Below are 25,919 nucleotides of genomic sequence, written 5' to 3'. Positions count from 1 at the left end.
AAAATTAAAGTGTTAATCCAGTAACCAAAGCTAGCTCCGCAAAAATAAATAAACGAAAAGAAATAGACTGATGGATTTATATTTTGCCGAGTTCGCCACGCGCACGTGGTGATTCCAACACTTATCAGACAAGATTCTTGTGTTCAGACCATAAAAGGAAGAATACTAATACTGGCTTTTTGTGCAACCCAGAGGAACTTTCATAAAAACCTAGAGGAACTATACATCACTATCAGACGCGGCGTACATAATGGAGATAGACCAAGTAAAGATAAAAAACGCCAAGCCTTATAACGTGAGTTTGTAAATGAAAAATATTAAGTGATCATTTGTACGAAAGATAAATCAAACAACAAGAGATTCATTATCATCTCATATTGACATTACATTAAATACGATCCTGAATCCTCGTGGGGAATGTAATTAGTAGCTCGGATGCAACCCAATGCCAATAGGTAGGTACTAAATCATTAACGATTCTTAATTGAGTAATGCTAGAGCTAGACTAAATTTGTAGACAAAATTTACAAACTAAGTGATCTGTTACTAATAGGATTGAGCACGTTTATCAACGCTTAAGTCATAATCTAATCATCAACTTTCATGTCATTTAATTTACAAAATTTGGTCTACGAATTTAATCTCTTTAGTATTACCCATATTAATTAGTTAAGGAAAAGAAAGAAATCAAGAGATTGTAGATACAATATTTCCCTTTTACTTGGTAAATCAGCATTTTATATGCATAGTATATCTATTTGTTTCCTTGAGAAACAACTTGGATACTTCACTGGTTGGACCATTCAAACTTGGTTGTCCATTTCTTTTTTAACATTAAACCATATAATACGTTTCAAATAAGCGATTAAGGGGGAGTTGGGGTCTTTCCTAGAAAAGCATATAAACAATGATGTATGCATTATACACAATAGTACAAGATTAATTTGCATTTGTTCGCCAAGAAACATAACTTTTAAATCATTTAATTTAATGAAAACCAACTTTTAATCGAGCGTGAATTGCATGAAAAACTAGTTTATTGAGTGATTTTTACTCATCATCTTGTTTATTATCATTAGATAAATTTAATTTTTAAGATTTGTATATATCCACTACATAAATCTGGAAATTTAAACTTATCTAACCATAATAAATAGAAAGGAAAAATAATGAAAATGACTTGAAAACTTTAAGTTTTAAAGATAAGGACAAAATAAAGGGTAAAGTGAATAGTACTAGGATTGATTTTTAGTGTAAAAATGTGGTTCTTCATTAAAGTGAACAGTACTAAGAACTTTTCGTTAAAGTTCTCTAAATAGAATGGTGATCATAACTAAGCAAAAGAAGATACAAATCCATTCGTAACAGATTAATCAAATAACAAGATATTAAAATTTAGGTCATGTTACTAAGGGCTGGTTTTGTATTGCTGTGCTTTGAAAAAAAGTTGCTTCTGCTGTGCTGTGAGAATAAGCAGCTGTGAAATAAATCAGTAGAGTGTTTGGTAAACTTTTTTGTAAAAGTGCTTTTGAAAAAAAAAAGCAGTATTATAGTGTTTGGTAAACTTTTATGTAAAACAGATGTGAAAAAAAGCCGGTTTTTCAAAGCTAGGTTTTGCAGCTTCTTGTTTTTGGCTTTTTTTCACCCAAAACTGTGAAAAAAAGCTAAAGCTGAATGTTTACCAAACACAAAAATAGCTCCCAGCTTTTTTTGATACCAGCTTTTTTCAGAATCACCTCAGTACCAAACCAGGTCTAAGATCACTTCCTTAATCGAATTTCTTATGTATAAATTTTTCCCTACAACGCGTATATGGGGCACCCGTGCGACGGGATTCAGACTATGCAAACCCTAACTGGTCTGAATTCTGGTCCGAATTCTGGCAAAATGATCCAGTTAGAAAAGCACGAGGCCCAGAATCATGGTCGGTAATAGATGGGCTTGGGCTACTACAATCCATGCAAGTCCTTTTGGGCCGGGCCGAGGACTCAATCCTTACGTGGCGACAACGCACTGGTTGAATTCTCGGTACAGTTTTCACTCAAAAGTCCTGGTCCGCACCTGATAATTGCAAATTACAAAATTATAATTAGAACGCACAGGAAGGCAGCCTCCTCTGCAAGTAAAGTAGTCCTCAATCTTCTACTTTTATGTTCTTCTCGATCAATCTCTCTCGATCTTTATTCACAATCTGCAACCATGGTGCTCGAGGTAAGAAGAGTTCCGAAACCCTAATCTCCCCTCCACGCCCTCGGTTAATTTCCGCACTGCAAGTTCGAATTCCCCAAGTTCTTGGATTTTCTCGCGAATTAGGGTTTAAATTCAGGGAAGTTTTGTTTGTTTAATTGTTCGGTTTTGTTTGTTTGACAGGCGACAATGATCTGCATTGATAATTCGGAATGGATGCGGAACGGCGATTACTCGCCGTCGAGGTTTCAAGCTCAGGCCGATGCTGTCAATCTGATCTGCGGAGCTAAAACCCAGGTAAAGATTTATAATTTCTGATTCTTTATTGTTATTTGGTCCTGTTATTCTTTGCTTGGTTGTTGGGTAGTTTGAGATAGGATAGGAAAACTTCGATTGCCTTGGTGGGTTGAACTCAGCTTAACTTTTGCATTAGTTGATTACAGATAATCTCCCACTAAGCATTGCTTCATTGGAATTATGTACCTTTTGGGATTTGAATTGCGTTCTGTTGTTCACCATATTGTAGATTGTTGTTTGATTGTGTTCTGGTGCGTTCATTGCATCGAGAAAGGGAAGGAGACGCGCTTTTTGTAGTTTGGTTTTGGTTGCTGGGTCAGATATATGATCCTAATGGTTCATTTTGGTTTTCCAAGTGCACTCATATTGATATGGGTTTTTGTAAACAGTCTAATCCGGAGAATACAGTAGGAGTTCTCACAATGGCAGGAAAAGGTGTTCGCGTTTTGGTCACTCCAACCAGTGATCTAGGCAAGATTCTTGCATGCATGCATGGTAACTACTTTTACTTTAATATCTCACACATATGATTCTTGACTACATTCTCATTCCCATTGTTATTGAGTCTTGCTTGTTGTCTGTAATAGAATGCATTCATTGATATTTTGACCCCTTTTGAATATCTAGGTTTAGAAATCGGTGGTGAGATGAACCTGGCTGCTGGCATTCAGGTGGCTCAATTGGCTCTCAAGCATCGCCAAAATAAGAAACAGCAACAGAGAATTATCGTGTTTGCTGGAAGGTTCATAATTCCAAGCCTTGCTTTTTTTTTTTTTTTTCATTTTTTTATTTGCTGTTTTATTGCATATTGAGGACTTTGACTTATGTGTATTTCAGTCCTGTCAAACATGAGAAAAAGCTTTTAGAGATGATTGGAAGGAAGTTAAAGAAGAACAGTGTAGCCCTTGATATTGTCAATTTTGGTGAAGAAGATGAAGATAAGTCAGAGAAGCTAGAAGCACTACTTGCTGCTGTGAACAATAATGATACCAGTCACATTGTTCATGTACCAGCAGGTCCAAGTGCTCTTTCTGATGTACTTATAAGGTCAGTGTTTTGATTGCTTCCTTAATTTCTTTAAATTTTAATGTTTAAAAGTTGAGGGAATACCCCTGACTCCCTGAATTTAACTTGGGTCTCAGCACCCTGAACTTTAAAGAGATACTCTTTTATATGAAAAAACTTTAAATATGGCACTTTTTTATATGAAAATCCATAAATGTAACACTTAATCCCCTAATTAACAAACTTTGTTTAGTTGTTCCAAATCTTAAGTTTTGTTGATAATTTATAACAAAGTGGTCAAGTCAGTGGTACCTCAACACTTATGAGCCATGTTGGTTCAAAAGTTAGGATTTGGATGAATTAAAACATCAATGTCATTAAGGGTTTGTTTGTCAGAATTTTGAAATTCAAAACTAGTACAGGATACAAAAGACAGTTCATGGAGGATTGGTGAAATTTACCCTTGGAATTTTTTATTTATCTTTCCTTTTCTACTATGGCAGTACACCTATCTTCACTGGGGATGGGGAAGGTGGGAGTGGTTTTGCAGCGGCAGCTGCTGCTGCTGCTGCGGGTGGTGTCTCTGGTTTTGATTTTGGCGTGGATCCAAACCTGGATCCTGAGCTTGCCCTTGCTCTTAGAGTTTCAATGGAAGAGGAGAGGGCCAGACAAGAAGCAGCTGCTAAAAAAGCAGCTGAGGATGCTGGCAAACAGGAAAAAGGAGTGGAGGGGCAATCCAGCTCACAAGATGCAACGATGACGGAGCGTGCCAGTGTTGGGACTTCTGAAGCTGAGAATAAGAGTAGTGATTTCATGGTGGGTGTCATTTCCTTATTTCCTTGTTTCTTTTTCTTTTTTATTTTATGAATAAGGAGTTGAGGGAGGGTGTAGCATTACAAGAATATACGTTCTCATGTCCTGACATACCATGAAGTTTGCTAGCACCCTCGAGTTCTAATTGATCTTTTTCTTGGGTTGTTTTAAATGTTGTTAATTCTTCGTTATGCCTTTTCTTTTATCAGTTACATTGCCTTATCTTTTGTGTTGTGTTGTCCTTGGCATGAAAGAAAAACAATTATGTGTAAACTGACCATAAACTGACAACAGGATGATGAGAATGCTCTGCTACAACAGGCCCTTGCGATGTCGATGGATGAACCTGCTTCCAGCCATGATATTCGAGACACGGATATGTCCGAGGCAACTGATCCAGAGTTGGCTCTAGGTGAGTTTTTACACTTTACCATACTCCAGTCTTGCATGGATGCATAGGTTGAAGAACATGTTAGGCCCTATTTGGTATCCATTTTGGATCCAATTTTTTTGTGTTACAAAATGATGCATGTAACTAAATTACTTAATATTCATTAGTTTCAAAAACCAAAAATAGGATCTGAGAAGGATACAAAACAACCCCTTAGGTTTTTGCTATTTCTCATTGGTTGGACTAGGAATTAAGAGACCAAGTGTAAGATGCTGTTGCAAAAAATGTGAAGCCTCAACCATTTAGTATGTGTTGCTCATTTTGAGTCATTTCACTTCAGAAAATGTGCTGTTTAAGCTTTGTGCTTATCATTTGGTTCTGTCCATTTAATAATGGGCAGAAACACTGAAATTCTTAGCATGTGATAGAACTGCTTTGGTGAATTTAATTAATATGGTTCTCCTTGGTCATATATTCTGTAATTTCCCAATATCATAATGACTGTTATGTAAGTAAGTATTAAGCTTTAATTCCTCATATTTGGTGCTTGCAGCTCTTCAATTGTCTGTTCAGGAAGGTGAAAAAGATTCTGGTAGCGAGAAAGATATGAGTAAATTATTAGCCGACCAGTCTTTCGTGTCTTCCATCCTTGCCTCGGTATGTCTACAACATTCTCATTTTCTTCCTTCCCTCCCCAGTGGAGAAGTGCAGTATAAACCATCTCCTCTAGTAAATTAATCACATGACATTTAAATGTTTCTGCAGCTTCCAGGGGTTGACCCAAATGATCCTTCAGTTAAAGATTTGCTTGCTTCCATGCAAAACCAGTCAGAGGTGAGATTATCAAACTTCTGAGTATGTTTTATGAACAAAAGAAATTAGAGTGCTAATACAATGTGTGCTGACCTGTTGCTTCGGACAAAATGAATTCTAAATGTATGTCATTGACAGTTATTGATGTGACATTGAATTGGTCATCCCTTTAGGATAGGAACATTAAGGTCAGTAGTACTTTTGTGTGTTATCTGTGTTTCCAACTGAGTGCTTATGCTTTAGTGGAATTTGTGAACCAGTTATGTCAGCTACAGGCTTTATCCATAACAAGAGCTTTAACATCCTCCCGGCTTCTTTGAACCCCCATAGGAGCCACATCTAGTTTTATACCATAGTGCTTCTTCTGGAGTCCTCGTATTGCCTTAATAGGTTCTAATTGGGGTCTCTACACAACATTTGTCGAAGATGTTCAACTAGAGCACCTAGGTGTGGGGGCTAGGCGGAAAAACCAATTAGCATCTCTTGTACCTATGAGTGAGAGAAGTCACTCAGGCAATTGCTTCTAACACTTGGAAAACCTCTTGTACTGGATTTACTTGTTTGATTAAATTACACTCGTCCATATTGTTTACTGACATTATTTTATTTGTTCTCTATCTAAGCCTGATCAGAAGAACGAAGACAAACCACCAAAAGAGGAGGAGAAATGATGCATGTCTGGAGTTGTCTTTTCAAATGCAGGTTTCGTTTGCTGAATTCACCCAGTTCATGTCCCTTGCCAACTTGCGCTGAAAGATGCTTCCAATTGGCTGCAAATCTCTCCACCCTTTAGTGATCGTCTCTCTAATCGGGTTCTGACCTTTAAGCTTGTAGATTGAAATTTGGATCAACGTTCGTTCTCCAGGTCAGAAAGCTCCGTTTCTACAACAGTACATTGATCCTTTATCATATTCGCTTCATACGGCTTCAGATAAACTGATGGCGTTCTAGCAATAGGCTTGCAACATTGATGTGTATCTCTGCATTGAATTAATATTTAAATTGTTACCAACGACGATATTTTTACTGGGTGTTCTTTGTTGTTAGTGGTGATTACTTCGGTAACTACTAAGTGACATCCTTCTGACTTTGTTCATGATGGTGATGAATAATTGCGTGATGCCATAAACTCGTGTTCAACTTCCCAATAAGTCTAGCAGGTAAAAATATGTCTCCAGTTATGTAAACCGTTGTTGGATTGTAGGTCTCATATGCATCAACGGTTGATAGTCACTCACTTGCATAAACTGTCCTCCCGGTAATCAAACTACGCGACAAACACATTCAAACAGAACACAATTTTTAATACGGTCTCTGTTCGGCAAGTATGATGTATTGGTGATTTGGTCTTCGTCTTGATTATTGGGATGTCAAAATGGTATGCAAAATGAGGATTAATAGTCATATAAATATTTGGATGTTGTCTATTTTGGCACACATATGGTCTTATATGTCACGTTGGATTCAAGCATCTCTCCAAATTTTAAGGGGACTAAAAAAATGAAACATTGGTATTAGTATTAAACAAGCATGTTATTATATTTTTTAAAAACTAATGAAAATGGTTTGAAAACTTTGAGGTTTAACGATAAAGACAAAATAAAGGGTAAAGTGAATAGTACCAAGATTGATTTTTTAGTGTAAAAATATGGTTTTTCGTTAAAGTTCCCTATTTTTAATGGATGTCCAATCCTGTTAATTATCTATCACATATGATGGTTTTTAGGTTAACAATTTTCTCAATTTCGTATTGATTTACTCTTGTACTACAAAAATTGACACGCTTGCTAAGAGTTTGAAAAACTTTAATACACGTGCCCCACATACGATGATAAGACTTACCTCAAATAGAATCGAATGTAAGAGAGTTGGATTCTCTTCCCTCCATTTTCCCCTTCCTACCCTCTTCTCTCAATTTCGTCTTCTTCTTTCTCTTTCTGCAAAGAAAGTAAAACAAGATGATGTAGCGTAATATTGAGCGTTCAAATAGGAGAGGAGGAAGGGGAGAGAATCTAAATCTGTATGTAAGTGATTGTGTGAGTTTTGCATGTACAAACAATATAATTGTCATAAGATTCTGTTCTAGCTGTAATGAGTAAGATGGAACCAAATATTTCCTAATAAAAATTGACACAAAGGATGCTTCCAACATTAATCAAGGGCCCAACCTCTTTCCCTTTAATGTAAATAATATCGTTTATTCTAAAAAAATTAAAAAAAAAAGGTAAAGAATATAATAGAGTTGTATAATCATTTGAAAAAACTAACAAAAATAGAGACAAAAGTAATTTTCACACACAATCATTACATTAAGTTTGAAAAGAAGAAAACTTACTGCAAAAGTTTCATATCAACCGTCTTTGTCAACCAAAGATGCTCCCGCGGCTCATTTTCTAACTTTGGGTTCGAGAGTTGAACAGTTCTCCATATATGAAGAAAAAGGAGACAACGAGCCTATGAAATCGGTATCCCGATATGCAAGTTAAAAGTGAACAAACACAATGAATGACCCGATGAAACATTACGTGTAGACAAATGTCTCGCTTGGCACTGAGAATTGGATTGGAATAGATAAACCATTATATCGGATAAGTGGGATTGGGAGAGAGAATGGGGCATGTATAAATGCGATTAATGTGTGTAAGCACGATCGCATATTCAAATCTACAATTTACAATTGTGTTTACGCGCATTGCATGTTTGTATTATATCATGTTGTATGTGATTTTGTCAAGTTTAAACTTACGGTATATTATCCACATATTCATTTTTACTTCTCACACATTCCTTGTTAATTTTTGTTATTTGATATTCTTCAATTTATTTGATCTGACGGCCGGAAATAAAGAGGGGTGTGTGGAAAGTTAAAAGTGGTGTGTAGATAGCACACCCCTTAAATTTTGATCAGACACGTAGTTTACCGTTGAGAAATATCATTTAAACGTACAAATTTAACACACTTGTGGACACGCCATATTTAATATTAGAGCTGTAGGAAATCTTTAAGAGAAGGGATCCTCATTTTTTTTTTTTTATAAAATGGGATTAGTTGTGGGGTCCACACTACATCGAACTTTAACGATCCGAACCGTCTATTTTTCAAGTTGCACCTTATAGATCATCCTTGCAAAATATTAGCCAAATCGGAAATGTTTAAGACATCTAATTGGGTTCAAAGAAATTAACAAATACTTTGTTATATAATAAACAATGAAATTTTATTTTGATAATTAAATGGACAAATGGTTTTGGATTGAATTGAATTTGTGCAAGGATAATCTATGAATCGAGAATTATAAAATAGATAGTTCGGATCGTTAAAATTCAATGTGGAGTGAACCTCACATTGAATCCTCATTTTTTGAAAAAAATGAAGACCCCTTTACATAAAGGCCTGTATTCTAGAGCGTGAATGTGTCCGTTTCAATTTGTGTGTGACAAATATTATTGTAGTTTGCGATTATAAGCATTGGGATTAACCTAAGGACAATCTGTAGCCGTCAAATTCACCCCCAAAGGGCCAAAACCAAACACAAATCCACATCTAACGGCCAAAAAAGTGGCCGTAAATTAACTAAGCCGTTTACAATTCACTCCCCATCGTTTGAAGAATTTAATAACGGCTCCTCTGTCACAGATGCCGCCATTAAATTTGATATCTCAAAAGGCCACAAGCTTTGCCAAGCTCGCAAAAATGGAGCCCCATCCCCCCTACACGCCCTCGTACAGACTGCCCACCTTATTCCAGTCCCGTCTCACCCTCTATATATTTAGGCCGGCCATTTTATTCCAACGGAGAAACCGAGGCCTCTTTTGTCCTGTCCTACCTGAAATTCCCAATCACAAGGTTAACAACCGTGGCAACAGGTCACAGACTCGCGGAGTCTGTTTTTGATATAACTCGGCAGAGCGAAAACCTTTTTTCGGGCTTCGAAAATGGGGAAGGCGGAAACTTTGGAGTTGGGTTTTCGGCTTGTGGTTGTTTTGGTTGTGGGTTGTTTGTGTAGGGAGGCTTTTGGCGGCGGTTTTGTGAAGTATGAGACGGGGAGTGGCGTGGTAGAGGGAAAACTGAATGTTCATTTGGTGGCGCATTCTCACGATGATGTCGGGTGGTTGAAGACGGTTGATCAGTACTATGTTGGATCAAATAACACCATTCAGGTCATACAATAATGGACACTCAAATTTGTACACAATATAGGAGTTTGTTTGATACGGTTTATGTAGAAGCACCTATGTTTGATAAGCGTTTTTGCTAGAAATGCTTTTCAGGGTCTCTCTGTTGATAAGCGTTTTTGCAAAAAATCCAACTGCTTTCACTGAAAAGTGGTTTTATGATGCAAAAACACCTTATAAGGTTTTTGCCAAAAGTGCTTTTGATTGTCTTAATATGCTAGTTACTTTAATCATTAACTAGTTAATGAATTTGCTCATTTTGATTAGGGTGCTTGTGTTGAGAATACGTTGGATTCTGTTGTTGAATCGTTGGTTCGTGATCCAAACAGGAAGTTTGTGTTTGCTGAGATGGTAAGAGTAATTAAGCACCCCAACATGATCAAGTTTTTCAATTTTTAATTCTTTCTGTTTTCTGATTTGTTTAGCATGAATATTAGGCATTCTTCCAAAGATGGTGGTTAACACAAAGTCCGGGAATTCAAGCTCTCGTGCGAAAACTAGTAGATGCCGGGCAGTTAGAGTTTGTGTATGCTTCTATCGACTTGAATCATTGATTTGCGTAAAGAAATGTGTTTGGTTTGCATCTTTTAATCTGTTACAAGAATTTCTATTGTATATATAGAAATGGTGGTTGGTGTATGCATGATGAAGCAACAACCCATTACATAGACATGATTGATCAAACGACGCTAGGTCACCGTGCAATAAAGGCGCAGTTCAACAAGACGCCTCGTGCTGGATGGCAGATTGATCCCTTTGGACACTCTGCCGTGCAAGCTTACTTACTCACAGCTGAGGTCAATTTGTTATGCTTCATTATTTTTCTATGTTGGTTTTGTCATGTGCTTGAATCTGAACTTTATTTTGTATCGTATAATTTTGGTGGAGTTGATTCTTACAATGTTATTGCAGCTCGGGTTTGATTCTGTGCATTTTGCAAGGATTGATTATCAGGACAGAGCGAAGCGCAAGGAGGATAAGTCTCTCGAAGTTATATGGCGTGGATCCAAAACTTTCGGTTCTTCATCTCAGGTTTAGAACTACAACTCCTGCACTGTTACTATTTTAATTACAAAACTTTTAACTTTCACTTAAATAAAAAATGTAATTTAATGCTTACTATACAACTACCGGGCCTTCTGCAGATTTTTGCCAATGCTTTTCCGGTTAACTATAATCCACCTCCCGGTTTCCATTTCGAAGTATTTGACGACGTCGTCCCTGTCCAGGTTCTAGTTTCAACAAAGAGTAACTTTTCCCATCAAGTATTTGATGTTCTTTCAGGGTGGATGTAATGAGGTGTCAACTTATCTGTTGAATGATAAAACTGCAGGATAATCCTCTTCTGTTCGACTACAATGTTGAACAGCGTGTAAGCGATTTCATCAGCGCTTCAGTTACACAAGTAATTACCTTATTATGAAGTTTATGTGTTCTTAAGTGCTCCTTTAATTTTCTTATTTTCTTTTATCTCATGGTGAAAGCTGAAGCATGTATATGAGAAATGATTGAATGATCTTGGTGTGCAGGCAAATGTGACAAGGACGAATCACGTTATGTGGACAATGGGTGATGATTTCCAGTACCAATATGCAGAATCATGGTTCAAACAAATGGACAAGTTAATTCACTATGTTAATAAGGTAGAGTTTAATCACAAACCTCATACTATTGTGTGGATTTCATGTTCAAAGTTGCATCATTGAGCTTATTTTTGTTTTCAGGACGGTCGAGTTAATGCCTTGTATTCTACACCATCTATCTATACCGATGCTAAAAATGCAGCAAACCAGTCATGGCCACTGAAAACTGAGGATTATTTTCCGTGAGTATTATTCTCTCATTTTCCCTCTTTTATCTGCAGAACAGGACTTACTGACTTAATCTATTGCATACCAATGATTGCCAACAGGTATGCAGATGCGGTAGATGCTTATTGGACTGGATTTTTCACTAGTCGCCCAGGTTTGAAGGGATATATCCGCTTGCTAAGCGGATATTATTTGGTATGAAATTAAATTAGTCCTTATGGTAATCATCTATAGCATCTGATGCGTTCCGTCAGTTTTAAGTGCAATCCAAGTGGTACTCTGGTGTGAACTTCTATTTTTGCAAAATAGGCGGCACGAGAACTAGAATTTCTGGCTGGACGGAGAGCAAATGGTTCCAATACTGATGGCCTGGCAGATGCTTTAGGAACCGCACAGCACCATGATGCAGTCACCGGCACTGCCAAACAACATACTACAAATGACTACGCAAAGCGCCTTTTCATCGGAGCTTCTGAGGTCTCCAGCTAGTATCTCCACACATTTTGATCCTTGGATTTTTTGCATTTGTCTCGGACACTGTTATTCATCGTCTGTGCTAAAATCTGCCTAAGATATCTTATGTAGCATAATGACATTTTATAGGCAGAAGCTGTTGTCAGTTCCGCTCTTTTGTGTCTAACTACAAATAAAACAGGAGATCAATGTACAAACTCAACACCGACTTTTGGCCAGGTGATACTTCAGTTCATTGTCATCTGTTGCGTTTGGATCATTAATGCTAATATTCTGGATATACTTATAATTTGCTAATGTTGCATTGTTAAACAGTGTCAATCACTCAATATCAGTTACTGCCCTCCAACAGAGGAAGATATTCCACAAGGGAAGAGCTTGGTATTTTATCTCCTTTTCTTCTAATTTACTTGTGGATAATTCGTGGATGAAATTTTTTGTTTATCGTTTGTTCTCTTCAATTTCAGGTCGTTGTGGCGTATAATCCTCTTGGATGGAATCGGACTGAGATTGTTCGGATTCCTGTGAGCATATGTTATTCGCATCTAGTTTATGCTGTCATACAGTCATAGTGTAGGTTTGCTCACTTTTTCTGTTCAACCAGGTTAATGATGCAACTCTTTCTGTTCAAGATTCTTCAGGAAATATTCTTGAGGTACAATATGTAAGTTTGGACAATGTAACAGCGAATTTAAGAAACTTCTACGTAAAAGCCTACTTGGGACAGCCACCAGACCAAGTTCCAAAGTACTGGCTAATCTTTCAAGTCTCCGTGCCGCCACTTGGTTGGAACACATACTTCGTTTCAAGAAGTACTACCAAACGTAGATGTACGCATCTTTCCTCCTTCCTTCAGGACCTTGGGAATTCCCAGTTGTTATTCATTGTGAAGCTCATGTGCTCAAAGTATACTAGAATAAATTATGTGCTATCTGCATTTCTTTGTGCCCCTTACTTCTGTAGTGAAGAGCGGAAATGGATTTCTTTCTGAGATGGACAGTCCACGGAATGGGACAATTGAAATCGGACCTGGAGATCTGAAAATGTCGTTTTCTTTAGCTTCGGGACAACTCAATCGGATGTATAATTCTAAAACAGGAGTAAGTTGTTTCACATGTGCAAGTGACATAGTTTAGATTTACAGCCCTCAAAACGAAGAGCCGATTTACTTTATTTATTTAGACTGGTGGAAGTTTAAAGCAATTTTAATTAACAATCATGTTCACCAGGTTGATGTACCGATACAGCAGAGCTACCTCTGGTATGGTTCAAGCAGAGGCGATGCCGATTCCCAGGTGTCGAAAATTTCTGCTAGGACTTTGATTTACTTTAGCACGTAATTTCAGTCGATGAAGTGCCTGCTGAACTAATATGCAGTTTATGTTATCTATCCAGCAAGCTTCTGGTGCATACGTATTCCGGCCTAATGGTGCCCCTCCAACTGTTGTGTCAAGATCAGTAAGCCTTATTTTGCGTATTGTCATGCACTTTCCACGCTATGAATTACATAGAATTTCAGTTTATAAAATTAGGATTGAGAGATAATATTTGGTTCTTCACTATAAATTCTTAAAGTTTTTATTTTATTCTACAGGTTCCTTTGAAGGTCTTTCGTGGACCGATAGTTGATGAGATTCACCAACAGTTCAGTCCATGGATCTATCAGGTTATTGGCACTTTGTCAAATTGCTTTCTCTGGTTGAAACGTCTTTTGTATCGGAAATGCTTAAATAGCTCACTGAATTTGTTTGTATGAGGTTCTACGTCCATTAGCGAGCTATACACATCATTTTGGACCCTAATAAAACGTAATACAGAAGTGAAATTGAAGTTGACGTTGTCTTATGTTGTTACCAACTGCATTTTGCTAAACGAAAGATTTCATTTGCTATTAGGTCACTAGACTCTACAGAGACAAAGAGCATGCCGAAGTTGAATATACGGTGAGTCACGCACCTTCCATTTATTTGGACAATGGAAGCATAATTGCCTTTACTTTGAATGTCCACCGTATTCATCCGGGCCGATGAATCCTCTCTTTACACAAAGCAGTAAAGTATTATCTTGCTAGACTGAAATCATGTAGTTCTGACATATTTTTGTTTTGAAGATCGGTCCTATTCCCACAGACGACAGTGTGGGAAAGGAGGTCATCACAAGAATGACAGCAAACATGGAAACAAACAAGGAGTTCTACACCGATTCTAACGGAAGGGATTTCATTAAACGGGTAACTCCACATACGAATTTCTCATACAAATTAGTATTCTACATGGAAAATTTTAAAGGATGAAGTTTGCTGGTTTATCATTGATTTGTCTTGTGAATTCTGAAATTTGGAAAAGTTAAGTAACACTTAAGTCATGGTTTTGCAGGTACGAGATTATAGACCAGACTGGCCCCTTGTGGTTAATCAACCTGTGGCAGGAAACTATTATCCAGTAATTTCTTCAATTTTCTTACGTGATATACGCACATACACCACAACTAGCTAATCTCATTGTATATATGGTGTGATCAGTTAATAGTAATTTTGTTAACGGTAGTTATCTTCTTGTTTTCTCAGCTAAATCTTGGAATGTTTACTTCGGATAACAAATCGGAGTTCTCAGTCTTGGTTGATCGTGCCCTTGGAGGATCAAGCATTGAAGATGGACAAGTAGAGCTGATGCTTCATAGGTGTGATTCCGACAGACTAATTTTCAGTATCTAGGTCAAATAATTGCTTTATTGTGGATATGGATATGTTGACCTAATTCTCTGTGCTTGAAACACAAGGCGTCTACTTGAGGACGATCCGAGTGGACTGGGTGAAGCACTTGATGAAATAGTGTGCATCGAAGAAAATACATGCGAAGGACTAACGGTATCATGTTATACAACAATGGTAGTTTCTATTTCTATGCACTTAGAGTAAAAACGCTTATTTCTTGTACGTTTTATATTTTTCGTAGGTTCGAGGGAACTATTATATGAGCGTAAACCAGGCAGGGTCGGGTGCCCCCTGGCGCCGCACAACTGGCCAGGAAGTTTACTCTCCGCTTCTGCTAGCATTCGCCCACGAGGTATGACTTCACCATAATTACAGAAGACTTAGTAAAGCTTCATTGCTGTTGATCTTATAATATACGATTTTAATTTTCAGAAAATGGAGGATTGGACTGCATCACATTTGACAAAATCATCTACCATGGATTCTAATTACAGCTTGCCTCTCAATGTTGCTTTAATTACTCTTCAGGTAACTGTAAACCACTGAACAACGAGGCGAGTGCTCATTAATTTTCACTCTCTCTCTGGCTCTCTTTCTAACATTCTAGTTTTGCAGGAACTGGATGACGGTAGTGTGCTCCTTCGGTTAGCTCATCTATATGAGGTAAAAAGATACGCAAAAGAACGCGCTAGCGACATAATTGATTTGATAATGCAGTTAATTTAGTTTGTTTTCGCTTCTTTTACGCTGTTGATTCTACCAGGCAGACGAAGATCCTCGATATTCAACACTGGCCAAAGTTGAACTGAAGAAGATGCTTACAGGAAAAGCGGTACATTTTATTGTACATTGTTTTGCCCGACATACGTTTTACAGTACAATTGACGATTGCCATAATGTGCATGTTGGTGATTGTACTTTTCAGATAAAGGAGTTGAAGGAAATGAGCTTGTCTGCAAATCAAGAGAAGTCGGAGATGAAGAAGATGGCATGGAAAGTCGAGGGTGACGGTGGAGATGTACCTACACCGGTTAGAGGGGGGCCCGTCGATGGCTCAACTCTTGTTGTTGAGCTTGGACCCATGGAGATACGCACCTTCGTGTTGAGATAACTTGCAGCGCAAGCAATAGGTATGGCATGAAAATTATGTCAGAACTATATAAATGATATATAATTCGATTGGACTGAGGTAACTCAGGTTGGGTGAGAGAGAGAAGCCTCATGTTAATCTATAGAGGAATGTTGAACACACCACCAATCAAGTTACTAAATCACCGACATGGCATGCTATTAGTGAATTATTTTTTGTATATGTGCCAAACTGTGATTGACAGGTACGAAGGACTATAGCTACTTAACTATAAGGAGCGAAACAGTGCCCGATTAGATGCGTTGACTTAAGTTTCTATTTCAGATAAAACAATGTATCATAGACTGGAACAACGCTATACTTACCATTTTTCCTGTAAACATCTTCTTCAGTTCAACTTTGGCCAATGTCGAAAACTCAGGAACTTTGGCTGCCAAAACACGCAACAAACATGGAGGAAGTGAGTGACACATTAGTACCCAGTTCATTCCGGAACAAACACGGAGGGGGAGTGTAAAAATTATCTTCTTACCTCATATAGATGCGCTAGACGAAGCAGTACACTTCCATCTTGCAATTCCTGTAAAACAAGGGTGAGTGAAAAAGTGAGAGTAACAGACGCTCTATATATTCGTTCAACAGTAAATTCACATTTTAAAGTGTCCGGAAGAGTAATTAGAGCAACATTGAGAGGCAAATTTTAATTTCGATCCATGGAAGATGTTTTTGTCACATGAGATGCAGTCCAGTCCTCCAATTTCTAAACAATACCAAATATATTACAAGATCAAGAGCTAGTTATGAAATCCAAATCGACATCCTTCAATCCAAACAGACGCTTAATGTAGCAGTCGAGTCATACTTCATGAGTAAAAGCCAGAACAAGTGGAGAGTAAACTTCTTGTCCAGTTGTTCCATGCCAGCGAGCTCCATCCCCTACTCGGTTTATGCTCACATAATAATTTCCTCGCATCTGAAATGAAAAATATGAACCAAGATAAAGATAACGTGATCAGGCGCATAATGAATCTGTTTTGGTGTAAGATTGTACCGTTAGTCCATCGCATTTAATTTTGTTGATGCAGACAATTTCGTCAAGGGCTTCATTCACTCCTTTAGAGTCGTCATACATCAGATGCCTTGCGTTTGAACAACGAAAATCAGGTTAACATGTGGACACATCAAGATTATGATAGTATGTCTAAAATAAACCTGTGAAGCATCAGCTTTACTTCTCCATCTTCAATGCTGGATCCTCCAGTGGCGCGATCAACCAAGATGGAGAATTCAGATTTGTTATCCGATGTAAACATCCCAAGATTTAGCTGAAAAACAACATCATACCGGAGTCAATAAGAACCTTAAACAGTTCAAACCATTTTTCATGTGAACTAGTGCTGAGAAAATTACTGGATAGTAGTTTCCTGCTACAGGTTCATTAACCAAAAGGGACCAGTCTGATCTATGGTCTCGAACCTATGAAACTATGACTCGAGTCAGCATTTATATAACCCTTATGAATTAAAAACACTCGAGACAAATTTTCGTCTCTTCATCAAGAAATACCCGTTTTATGAAATCCCTCCCGTTTGAATCAGTGTAAAACACTTGTTTGTGGTCATATTCTTTGTTATTCGCATGATGACGTCTTTTCCCACAAGATCTTCTACTGGAATTGGACCGATTTTAAAAATAAAAGTATATCAGAACGACAAACACGGTTGATTTCAGAATAAAGCGTAATGTCTGTTTTTCATGAGAGTAAAATTGTAAGTATATATCGCTCACAGTGTATTCAAATTCAGCATACTCTTTATCTTTGTATAGTCTGGTGACCTGATAGATCCATGAGATGAACTTTTGGTGAATCTCATCTAACAGAGGTCCGCGGACAACCTTCAATTGTACCTTTAGAATGGCCAACGATGTATATCAAGCTAAAACGTACAAAGATAAACACATGTAACGAATATAATGAGGCTTCGCAAATACATAGTGACATGGAAAGATGGCATACTGATTTTGACACAGCATTTGGAAGGGAGTCGCAAGGCCGGAATATGTACGCACCAGATTCTGCTCAATAGATCATACAACTTTATGTTAGTACAAAAGACACAAGGTATTCCAAAGACTGGCTTGAGTTCTGTAATTAGGTAAATCGCAACCCTAGCACAGAGATTTGACACTCGAGAACAGTAAACCACCTCCCCTTGCATTATACCAGAAGTGGCTCTGCTGAATTGGTACATCAACCTAGTGATTTATGTGTTGGTATTCACAAGAGTTTACTAACTCAATACCAAAATATGTGGGTGATAAGTTTACAAACTCTATCACACCTCTCACTTTCACTCTCAATAAAATTGGACAAAGAAATAGAGAAAGGAGGGAAGCAACAAGCTTTGGTAAAACACTTGGACTTTGATATATGAAAGAAGTAGCAAGCTTGGTGATAACAAACACTTTGAAATATTAGAAGAGTTTACAACTCTTAAAGCTTACAAGCTGAAAATGAGAATGGAAATGGGATTTGGATGGGATGCTATAAAGCTTAGCAAGATGGCCTATTTATACAAAACAGAAATTGATAAACAATGCAACAACACATGCAATGAATGGGGTGTTTAACATCTTTACACCCTTTAAAACACATGCAAGAACTTTGGACAGTCTAGCACACATATGCAGCTATCTTTCCAGCTTGCAATCAACACTCTTTCGGCTAATACACAGCAGCACACTGCTGTCTTCCTGTTAGCACATCACATGGCAGCACACTTGCTGTCTTTCATCACCATTTCAGCTATCACATGGAGGAAACTTTAGTCTTTGTAGTTGCAGCATGTGTGGATACAACCTGTAAAGAAACTAACAACTAGAAGCAACCTTTTACAGCCTGTTTTTATTTGAATTTCCAACACGCCCCCTCAAATCAAAACGCCTTCATGCCTAGCATTTCACGCAATAACCGGAATGATTCAACTGGTAGTGGCTTAGTGAAGATGTCAGCCACTTGTTCCTTTGTGTGACAATAGACAAACTCAATTGTCTTTTGCTTCACATGGTCCCTTAGAAAATGGAACCTGGTATCAATGTGCTTGCTTCTTCCATGTTGAACAGGATTCTTTGCAAGTTTGATTGCAGACACGTTATCCACATGAATCACAGTCGATTCCACTTGTGGATGACACACTGACTTCAACAGATTTCTTAACCAAATTGCCTCACACACGGTTGAGGCTACAGCAACATACTCGGCTTCACATGTTGACAAAGCAACAATTGATTGCTTCTTTGAAGTCCATGAGAAAGTTGTTGATCCTAGAAAAAACACATAGCCAGTTGTGCTTTTCCTTTCATCTTGGTCACCTCCCCAATCACTATCTGAATAACCAAATAATTTTGCATCTTCACCAAAATTATAAAATAGACCATAGTTTAAAGTACCTCTTATGTACCTCAAAATTCTCTTGGCGGCCAGCCAATGAGACTCCCTTGGTGTTTCCATGTATCGACTCACAAGTCCAACACCATAAACTATATCAGGTCTTGTGATTGTAAGGTACCTTAGGCTTCCAACCAAGCTTTTGTACACGGTTGAGTTTACAAACTCACCTTCTCCTTCCTTGGACAGCTTCAATCCAGTTGCAACTGGAGTGTTGACAATATTGCACTTGTCCATATTGAATTTCTCCAATATATCTCTCATGTACTTTTGTTGAGAGATGTAGATACCGTCACTTCCTTGCTTCACTTCTATGCCAAGAAAGTATGACATTAATCCATTGTCAGTCATCTCGAATTCACTGAACATGGATTGCTTGAACTCACAGAACATTACTTCATTGTTTCCTGTAAACAACAAGTCATCTACATAGAGACAAATAATTAAGAACTCCCATTTTGCACCATTCTTCATGTAAACTGAATGCTCGTATGGACATTTCTGAAATCCATTTTGGTGAAGGTAGTTATCAATCCTTGAGTTCCAAGCTCGTGGTGCTTGCTTGAGGCCATACAAAGCCTTCTTCAAACGATACACCTTTTCTTCTTCTCCTTGTACTTGGAAGCCTTCCGGTTGTTCCACGTACACTTCTTCCTCAAGAACTCCATTAAGGAAGGCTGACTTGACATCTAATTGATAAATTTTCCATTTATGCTGAGCGACAAGAGAGATTAGTAATCTTACCGTGTCAAGTCTTGCAACTGGAGCATAGACTTCATCATAGTCCACTCCATACTTCTGTTTGAAGCCCTTTGCTACAAGCCTTGATTTGTACCGATCTACACTCCCATCTGCAGTGCGTTTGATCTTGTACACCCACTTAACACCAATAGCCTTTTGATTTGGTGGAAGCTTTGTCAACTCCCAAGTGTCATTCTTCTCGATGGCATGGATCTCTTCTTCCATGGCTTTCTTCCAACAATCTTCTTCCACAGCTTCATTGAATGAGAGAGGCTCATGGTCTGCATAGAAGGAGAAAAATTTGGTTTCTTCTTCTTCTTGTCCATAAATCTCTGTGAGACTCCTTAACCTCACTGGAGTTGAGGAGCTGCTTTCCTCACTAGATGTAGGACCACTCCTTGCAATTCTGTGCACTGGAGTTGTTGTGATTGTTTGAGCAGGCTGTTGCTCAATAGGTGGTACAACTTCTGGTTCTTCAAAATCAGTGGAGACGATATTCTCTTTACTGACTTCTTTGTTGTTCCACTTCCATGTCTCTTCCTCACTGAAGATGACATCTCTACTAACCACTAGTTTGCCAGTTAGTGGGTTGTAGAGCTTGTATGCCTTGGACTCTTCACTATAGCCCACAAACACACACTTCTCACCTCTATCATCAAGTTTCCTCCTCTTGGCTTCTGGAACTTGAGCATATACAACACACCCAAAAATTCTTAGGTGTGTAACATTCGGCTTGTATCCACTCCAAGCCTCTTATGGTGTCATCCTCTTGACACCCTTTGTTGGACATCGATTCAACAAATAAATCGAACAAGCTACAACTTCTGCCCATAACTCTTTTGGCAAATTCTTCTCCTTAAGCATGGACCTTGTCATGTCAAGGATGGTTCGATTCTTTCTTTCGACTATCCCATTTTGCTGTTGGGGTATAGGCAGCAGTAAGTTGATGCCTAATTCCTTGCTCATTACAGTATGCTAGGAAAGCATTGGAAGTGTACTCTCCACCTCTATCTGATCTCACAGCCACAAGCTTGTGGTTACTTTCAGCCTCTGTGAGTGCCTTGAACTCCTTGAAAATTTTTAGGGCAGCTGACTTCTCCTTGAGAAAATAGACCCAAGTCTTTCTACTGAAATCATCAATGAAGGTAATAAAATACCTATTACCTCCATAAGACATGGGATCCAATGGACCACATATATCTGTGTGCACCAACTGCAGTGGTGCCTTTGCTCTCCATGTATCACCAACAGGGAACGATAGTCGTGCTTGCTTGCCAAGCACACAACCTTCACATACTTGGTGCGTGGCTTCAATTTGGGGTAGACCACGAACCATACCTCCACTTGACAGCAACTTTAGGCCATTGAAATGAAGATGGCCAAATCGAAGATGCCATTTCCATGACTCATCTTCCATTACACAGATGTTGCAGCTTCCAATCTTTGTGTTCAAATTCAACGGAAACATCCGGTTCTTTGACATTCGAACACGTGCAATAAGCTTTTTCCTTGCATTCCTGAGAGTGAGAAGCATGTTCTCCATATGTATAATGTACCCTTTCTGGAGCAGTTGACCAATGCTCAGAATGTTGCTCTTCATACCTGGTATGTAGTAGGTATCGGAGATGTATTCTTCTCTACCATCCTTCTGGATGATCTTGATCTTCCCTTTGCCTTCAACTGGCAACTTTGAGGAGTCACCAAGACTTACAAATCCATAGGCCCCATCTTTGAGCTCAGCAAAAAACTCATTCTTTCCACACATGTGATTGCTTGCACCAGAGTCCAAATACCAAACATCTTGTTGGCTACTAGAATCATGGTGTGCTAGCAAGACTGTAAGTTCTTCATCAATATTTCCACTTGATTCTGCCATGTTGACATGCTCACCATTTTTATGTGAACATTCATTGGCATAATGTCCATATTGCTTGCAATTGTGACATTGGATATGCGCCTTTCCTCGAGTAGATCTCCACTCTTGAGACTGACCTCGATTTTGTGCATAGCCTCGACCTCTTCTTCGAGCTCGTCCTCGGCTACGGTTAGATGAACTCCCACGACGTGAGTTCCACTGCCCACGACCTTCATTTGGTTTGTCAATATTCAACTTTGACTCCAAAGCTTGCTTTAGCGTTGTGGGGTTTGCATTCTTCTGAATGCATTGCTCGTGAACTAGGAGGGATCCTAGTAGCTCCTCTGCGCTCATCACCTCCAAATCCTTGGATTCCTCAATGGCAGTCACCACATGCTCAAACTTAGATGTGAGTGACCGGAGTATCTTCTCCACAACTCGTACTTCATCGAGTCTCTCGCCATTTCTCCTCATCTGATTTACTATCACAATGAGCCTTGAGTGATAGTCGGAGATGCTCTCCCCTTCATTCATATGAGCAGTTTCAAAATCTGCTCGAAGTGACTGTAACCTCACTTTCTTGACTCGATCTACTCCTTTGTAGATTGTACTGAGTGTATCCCATACTTGCTTGCTCGTTGTTGCTTCTGCAACCTTCTTGAACGTTGAATCTTCCAAACCCTGGTATAGAAGATACAGCGCCTTTTGGTCCTTCTTTCGTAAGTCCTTGAGAGTGTTCTTTTGATCCGCAGTATATACGGCTTCTTGCTCGGCAGTGGGTACAACATACCCACTACTGACAACTTCCCATAGCTCCTGTGATCCAAACAATGCTTTGAATTGGATGCACCATCTTTCATAATTTTCTTTCTTCAATGTGGGAACTTGGAGTTGCACTAAATTGGACGCCATAGCTACTGCACTTGCCAAAATGGTATTCTGGCTCTGATACCAATTGTTGGTATTCACAAGAGTTTACTAACTCAATACCAAAATATGTGGGTGATAAGTTTACAAACTCTATCACACCTCTCACTTTCACTCTCAATAAAATTGGACAAAGAAATAGAGAAAGGAGGGAAGCAACAAGCTTTGGTAAAACACTTGGACTTTGATATATGAAAGAAGTAGCAAGCTTGGTGATAACAAACACTTTGAAATATTAGAAGAGTTTACAACTCTTAAAGCTTACAAGCTGAAAATGAGAATGGAAATGGGATTTGGATGGGATGCTATAAAGCTTAGCAAGATGGCCTATTTATACAAAACAGAAATTGATAAACAATGCAACAACACATGCAATGAATGGGGTGTTTAACATCTTTACACCCTTTAAAACACATGCAAGAACTTTGGACAGTCTAGCACACATATGCAGCTATCTTTCCAGCTTGCAATCAACACTCTTTCGGCTAATACACAGCAGCACACTGCTGTCTTCCTGTTAGCACATCACATGGCAGCACACTTGCTGTCTTTCATCACCATTTCAGCTAGCACATGGAGGAAACTTTAGTCTTTGTAGTTGCAGCATGTGTGGATACAACCTGTAAAGAAACTAACAACTAGAAGCAACCTTTTACAGCCTGTTTTTATTTGAATTTCCAACATTATGATACATATAAATCACTCTTTCTTGCATGTAAAGAAAACTATGGAAGTAAGTAAAAATGATTGTGCAAGGCTAATGTTTGAGAAATGTTAGACAACTTACTCGTGTTTTCATATTATACATCGATTCGAGAGTTCCTGAAGCGGAAGAAAAGGAAATGTTCAGATCTCCAGGTCCGATTTCAACAGTCTCATTCTGCGGACTTTCCATCACAGCGGAGGAAATTCCTGGAGGAATCTTGAAGAACAAGATTCGCGTCGTTAACCTGGTTGAAATTGTCACTCTCAAGTTATATTGAAAAGGAAGGCAAGTTTGTTAACAAACAAGAAGGGAAACTTGCTAACTTCAGAAAAACTCACTGGTATCCTGACAATCTCAGTTCGATTCCATCCAAGCGAATTATATGCCACCACAACCTGAAGTTTACAATTAAAAGAGAATGATAGAAAGAAATCGCACAGGAAACTTGTCCATAAGTTCAGAAAATAGAAGAAGAATTACCAATCCTCTACTTATATTTTCTTCTCGATCAATCTCTCTCGATCTCTCTTCACAGTCTGCAACCATGGTTCTCGAGGTAAGAGTCCCGAAACCCTAATTTCCTCTTCACGCCCTCGATTAATTTCCGCACTGCAAGTTCAAATACCCCCAAATTCATCGTCTTTCTTGGGAATTAGGGTTTAAATTTAAGGAAATTTTGTTTGTTTAATTGGTCGGTTTGCATTGCTGGACAGGCGACAATGATCTGCATTGATAATTCGGAGTGGATGTGGAACGAGCGATTACACTCCGTCGAGGTTTCAAGCCCAGGCCGATGCTGTCAATCTGATCTGCGGAGATTTCTAACTTCTGATTCTTTATTGTTATATGTTCCTGTTATTCTTTGTTTGGTTGCTGGGTAGTTCGAGATAGGATAGGAAAACTTGGAATGCCTCAGCTGGTTGAGCTCAGCGTAACTTTTGCTGAAATCACCCAGTTCATGTCCGTTGCCAACTTGTGCTGAAAGATGCTTCTACTTGGCAGCAAATCTCGCCAACCTTTAGTGATCGTCTCTCAACTCAGATTATGACCTTTAAGCTTGTAGATTGAAATTTGGATCAATGTTTGTTCGCCTGGTCAGAAAGCTCCGTTTCTACACCAGTACATCTTTATCACATTCGCTTCATACGGCTTCAGATAAACTGATGGCGTTCGAGCAAAAGACTTGCAACATTGATATGCATCTCTGCATTGAATTAATATTTACATTGTTCCCAACGCCGATGTTTTTACTTTGTGTTCTTTGTTGGTGATTACTTCGGTAACTACTAAGTAACATCCTTCTCGCTTTGTTCATGATGGTGATAAATAATTGTGCGATGCCATAAACTCGTGTTCAACTTGCCAATAAGTCTAGCAGGTAAAACATCTGTCTCCAGTAATGTCGTTGTTCAACAACTAGCAACAAGAAATATGCTACATAAACCGCTATTGGATTGTAGGTCTCATCTGCATCAACGATTGGTATAAGCAGTCCTCCCGATAATAAATCTACACGACAAACACATTCAAACAAAACACAATTTTTTAATATGGTCTCTGTTCGGCAGTATGCATGTATTGGTGATTTGGTCTTCGTCTTGATTGTTGGGATATCAAAATCGTATGGTAACGAGGATTACTAGTCATACAAATATTCGGATGCTGTCTATTTTGGCACACATGTATGCTATTATATGTCACGTTGGATTCAAGCATCGCTCCAAATTTCAAAGGGATTAAAAAATTGAAACATTGGTAATGGTATTAATTAAACAAGCATGTTATTATATTTTTAATCGATGTTCCCTCCTGTTAATTATCTGTCACATTTGATGTTTTTTGGGTTAACAATTTTCATTTAAACGTAGATGGCACACCCCTTAAATTTTGATCATACACGTAGTTTGCAATTGAGAAATATCATTTAAATGTACAAATCTAACACACTTGTTGGCACGTCATATTTAATATTAAGGTTTTTTCATTAGTACCCCACATAATATTGAATACACAGTCCACATAAATATGTATTATTAAGTAACTCATATACACATGAAATGACTATTTAGCCCCAAAAAAATTAAAAGAAGTTGAATACACAAATTATTTACTAATATGAACCCTAACTTTAAATTGGTTGTCTAAACCCAAACCCTAAAATCCTAAAACCCCTAATTGACAAAAACCCCCAAATTGATAGAAACCTAAACCCTAAAAATAAAAAAATGTTACGAATTCGGAACCAGACGTACATTATGGATTTTGTAAGAGCTACAACATTTTTTTTTGTTATCAAAATCTATAACTACTCCAAAACAAATTTTCGATATCTCAAAAAAAAAAAAAAAAAAGAATAAATCCATTATAACACAAACAAATTTTTCTCTAAGTGGGAAGTTTGACAGTTGGCACTACTTTCTTTTTAAGTTTTGTACCATAAAAAGAAAGGAAAATTAATGAAAAATGCTTGAA

General features: G+C 38.2%; 3 protein-coding genes across 3 annotated transcripts; 2 read left to right on the top strand and 1 right to left on the bottom strand.

The window, feature by feature from the left end:
* The first annotated feature begins 2,095 nt into the window (after positions 1-2,095).
* On the top strand, positions 2,096-6,596 carry LOC137747106 (26S proteasome non-ATPase regulatory subunit 4 homolog). Its single transcript, XM_068487118.1, has 10 exons — positions 2,096-2,211; positions 2,371-2,484; positions 2,874-2,979; positions 3,112-3,226; positions 3,322-3,531; positions 3,993-4,305; positions 4,597-4,714; positions 5,247-5,350; positions 5,459-5,527; positions 6,130-6,596. The coding sequence occupies exons 1-10, from the start codon at positions 2,200-2,202 to the stop codon at positions 6,175-6,177; spliced, it is 1,209 nt and encodes a 402-aa protein (XP_068343219.1). The 5' UTR covers positions 2,096-2,199; the 3' UTR covers positions 6,178-6,596.
* Positions 6,597-9,442: 2,846 nt separating this feature from the next.
* LOC137747785 (alpha-mannosidase-like) lies at positions 9,443-15,791 on the top strand. The gene is made up of 29 exons (XM_068487930.1): positions 9,443-9,667; positions 9,950-10,033; positions 10,120-10,208; positions 10,305-10,479; positions 10,595-10,714; positions 10,828-10,911; positions 11,016-11,087; positions 11,212-11,325; positions 11,407-11,507; positions 11,595-11,688; positions 11,803-11,970; positions 12,097-12,186; positions 12,283-12,348; positions 12,435-12,491; positions 12,572-12,791; positions 12,931-13,067; positions 13,197-13,262; positions 13,363-13,425; positions 13,562-13,633; positions 13,863-13,910; positions 14,078-14,197; positions 14,343-14,408; positions 14,534-14,646; positions 14,746-14,833; positions 14,922-15,032; positions 15,113-15,208; positions 15,296-15,343; positions 15,444-15,512; positions 15,606-15,791. The coding sequence occupies exons 1-29, from the start codon at positions 9,443-9,445 to the stop codon at positions 15,789-15,791; spliced, it is 3,042 nt and encodes a 1,013-aa protein (XP_068344031.1).
* An 835-nt stretch (positions 15,792-16,626) lies between these two features.
* Positions 16,627-23,993, bottom strand: LOC137747784 (probable alpha-mannosidase At5g66150). The gene is made up of 11 exons (XM_068487929.1): positions 23,928-23,993; positions 23,786-23,842; positions 23,529-23,663; positions 21,850-22,044; positions 21,601-21,712; positions 17,788-17,846; positions 17,559-17,666; positions 17,181-17,246; positions 16,983-17,095; positions 16,858-16,909; positions 16,627-16,743 (listed from the first exon to the last, which is right to left on the bottom strand). Exons 1-11 carry the CDS (start codon positions 23,991-23,993, stop codon positions 16,627-16,629), a joined length of 1,080 nt encoding a protein of 359 aa, XP_068344030.1.
* Positions 23,994-25,919: the final 1,926 nt, after the last annotated feature.

Source organism: Pyrus communis, chromosome 10 (assembly GCF_963583255.1).
Source record: "Pyrus communis chromosome 10, drPyrComm1.1, whole genome shotgun sequence".
NCBI classification, from domain to species: Eukaryota; Viridiplantae; Streptophyta; class Magnoliopsida; order Rosales; family Rosaceae; genus Pyrus; species Pyrus communis.
This window is presented reverse-complemented; position numbering and strand designations above follow the sequence as displayed.

Excerpts from the sequence above, each read along its gene's own strand:
- LOC137747106 (XM_068487118.1), top strand. Across the intron at positions 2,485-2,873 it reads TCTGCGGAGCTAAAACCCAG|TCTAATCCGGAGAATACAGT; the intron begins GTAAAGATTTAT and ends TTTTGTAAACAG. Across the intron at positions 2,980-3,111 it reads GATTCTTGCATGCATGCATG|GTTTAGAAATCGGTGGTGAG; the intron begins GTAACTACTTTT and ends TTGAATATCTAG.
- LOC137747785 (XM_068487930.1), top strand. The coding sequence starts at position 9,443 with ATGGGGAAGGCGGAAACTTTGGAGTTGGGTTTTCGGCTTGTGGTTGTT. Across the intron at positions 10,209-10,304 it reads GCCGGGCAGTTAGAGTTTGT|AAATGGTGGTTGGTGTATGC; the intron begins GTATGCTTCTAT and ends TTGTATATATAG. Across the intron at positions 14,647-14,745 it reads GTAGAGCTGATGCTTCATAG|GCGTCTACTTGAGGACGATC; the intron begins GTGTGATTCCGA and ends TTGAAACACAAG.
- LOC137747784 (XM_068487929.1), bottom strand. The coding sequence starts at position 23,993 with ATGGTTGCAGACTGTGAAGAGAGATCGAGAGAGATTGATCGAGAAGAA. Across the intron at positions 22,045-23,528 it reads TGTATAATATGAAAACACGA|GTCGTGGGCAGTGGAACTCA; the intron begins GTAAGTTGTCTA and ends AACCAAATGAAG. Across the intron at positions 16,744-16,857 it reads ATGAAGCCCTTGACGAAATT|ATGCGAGGAAATTATTATGT; the intron begins GTCTGCATCAAC and ends TTTTCATTTCAG.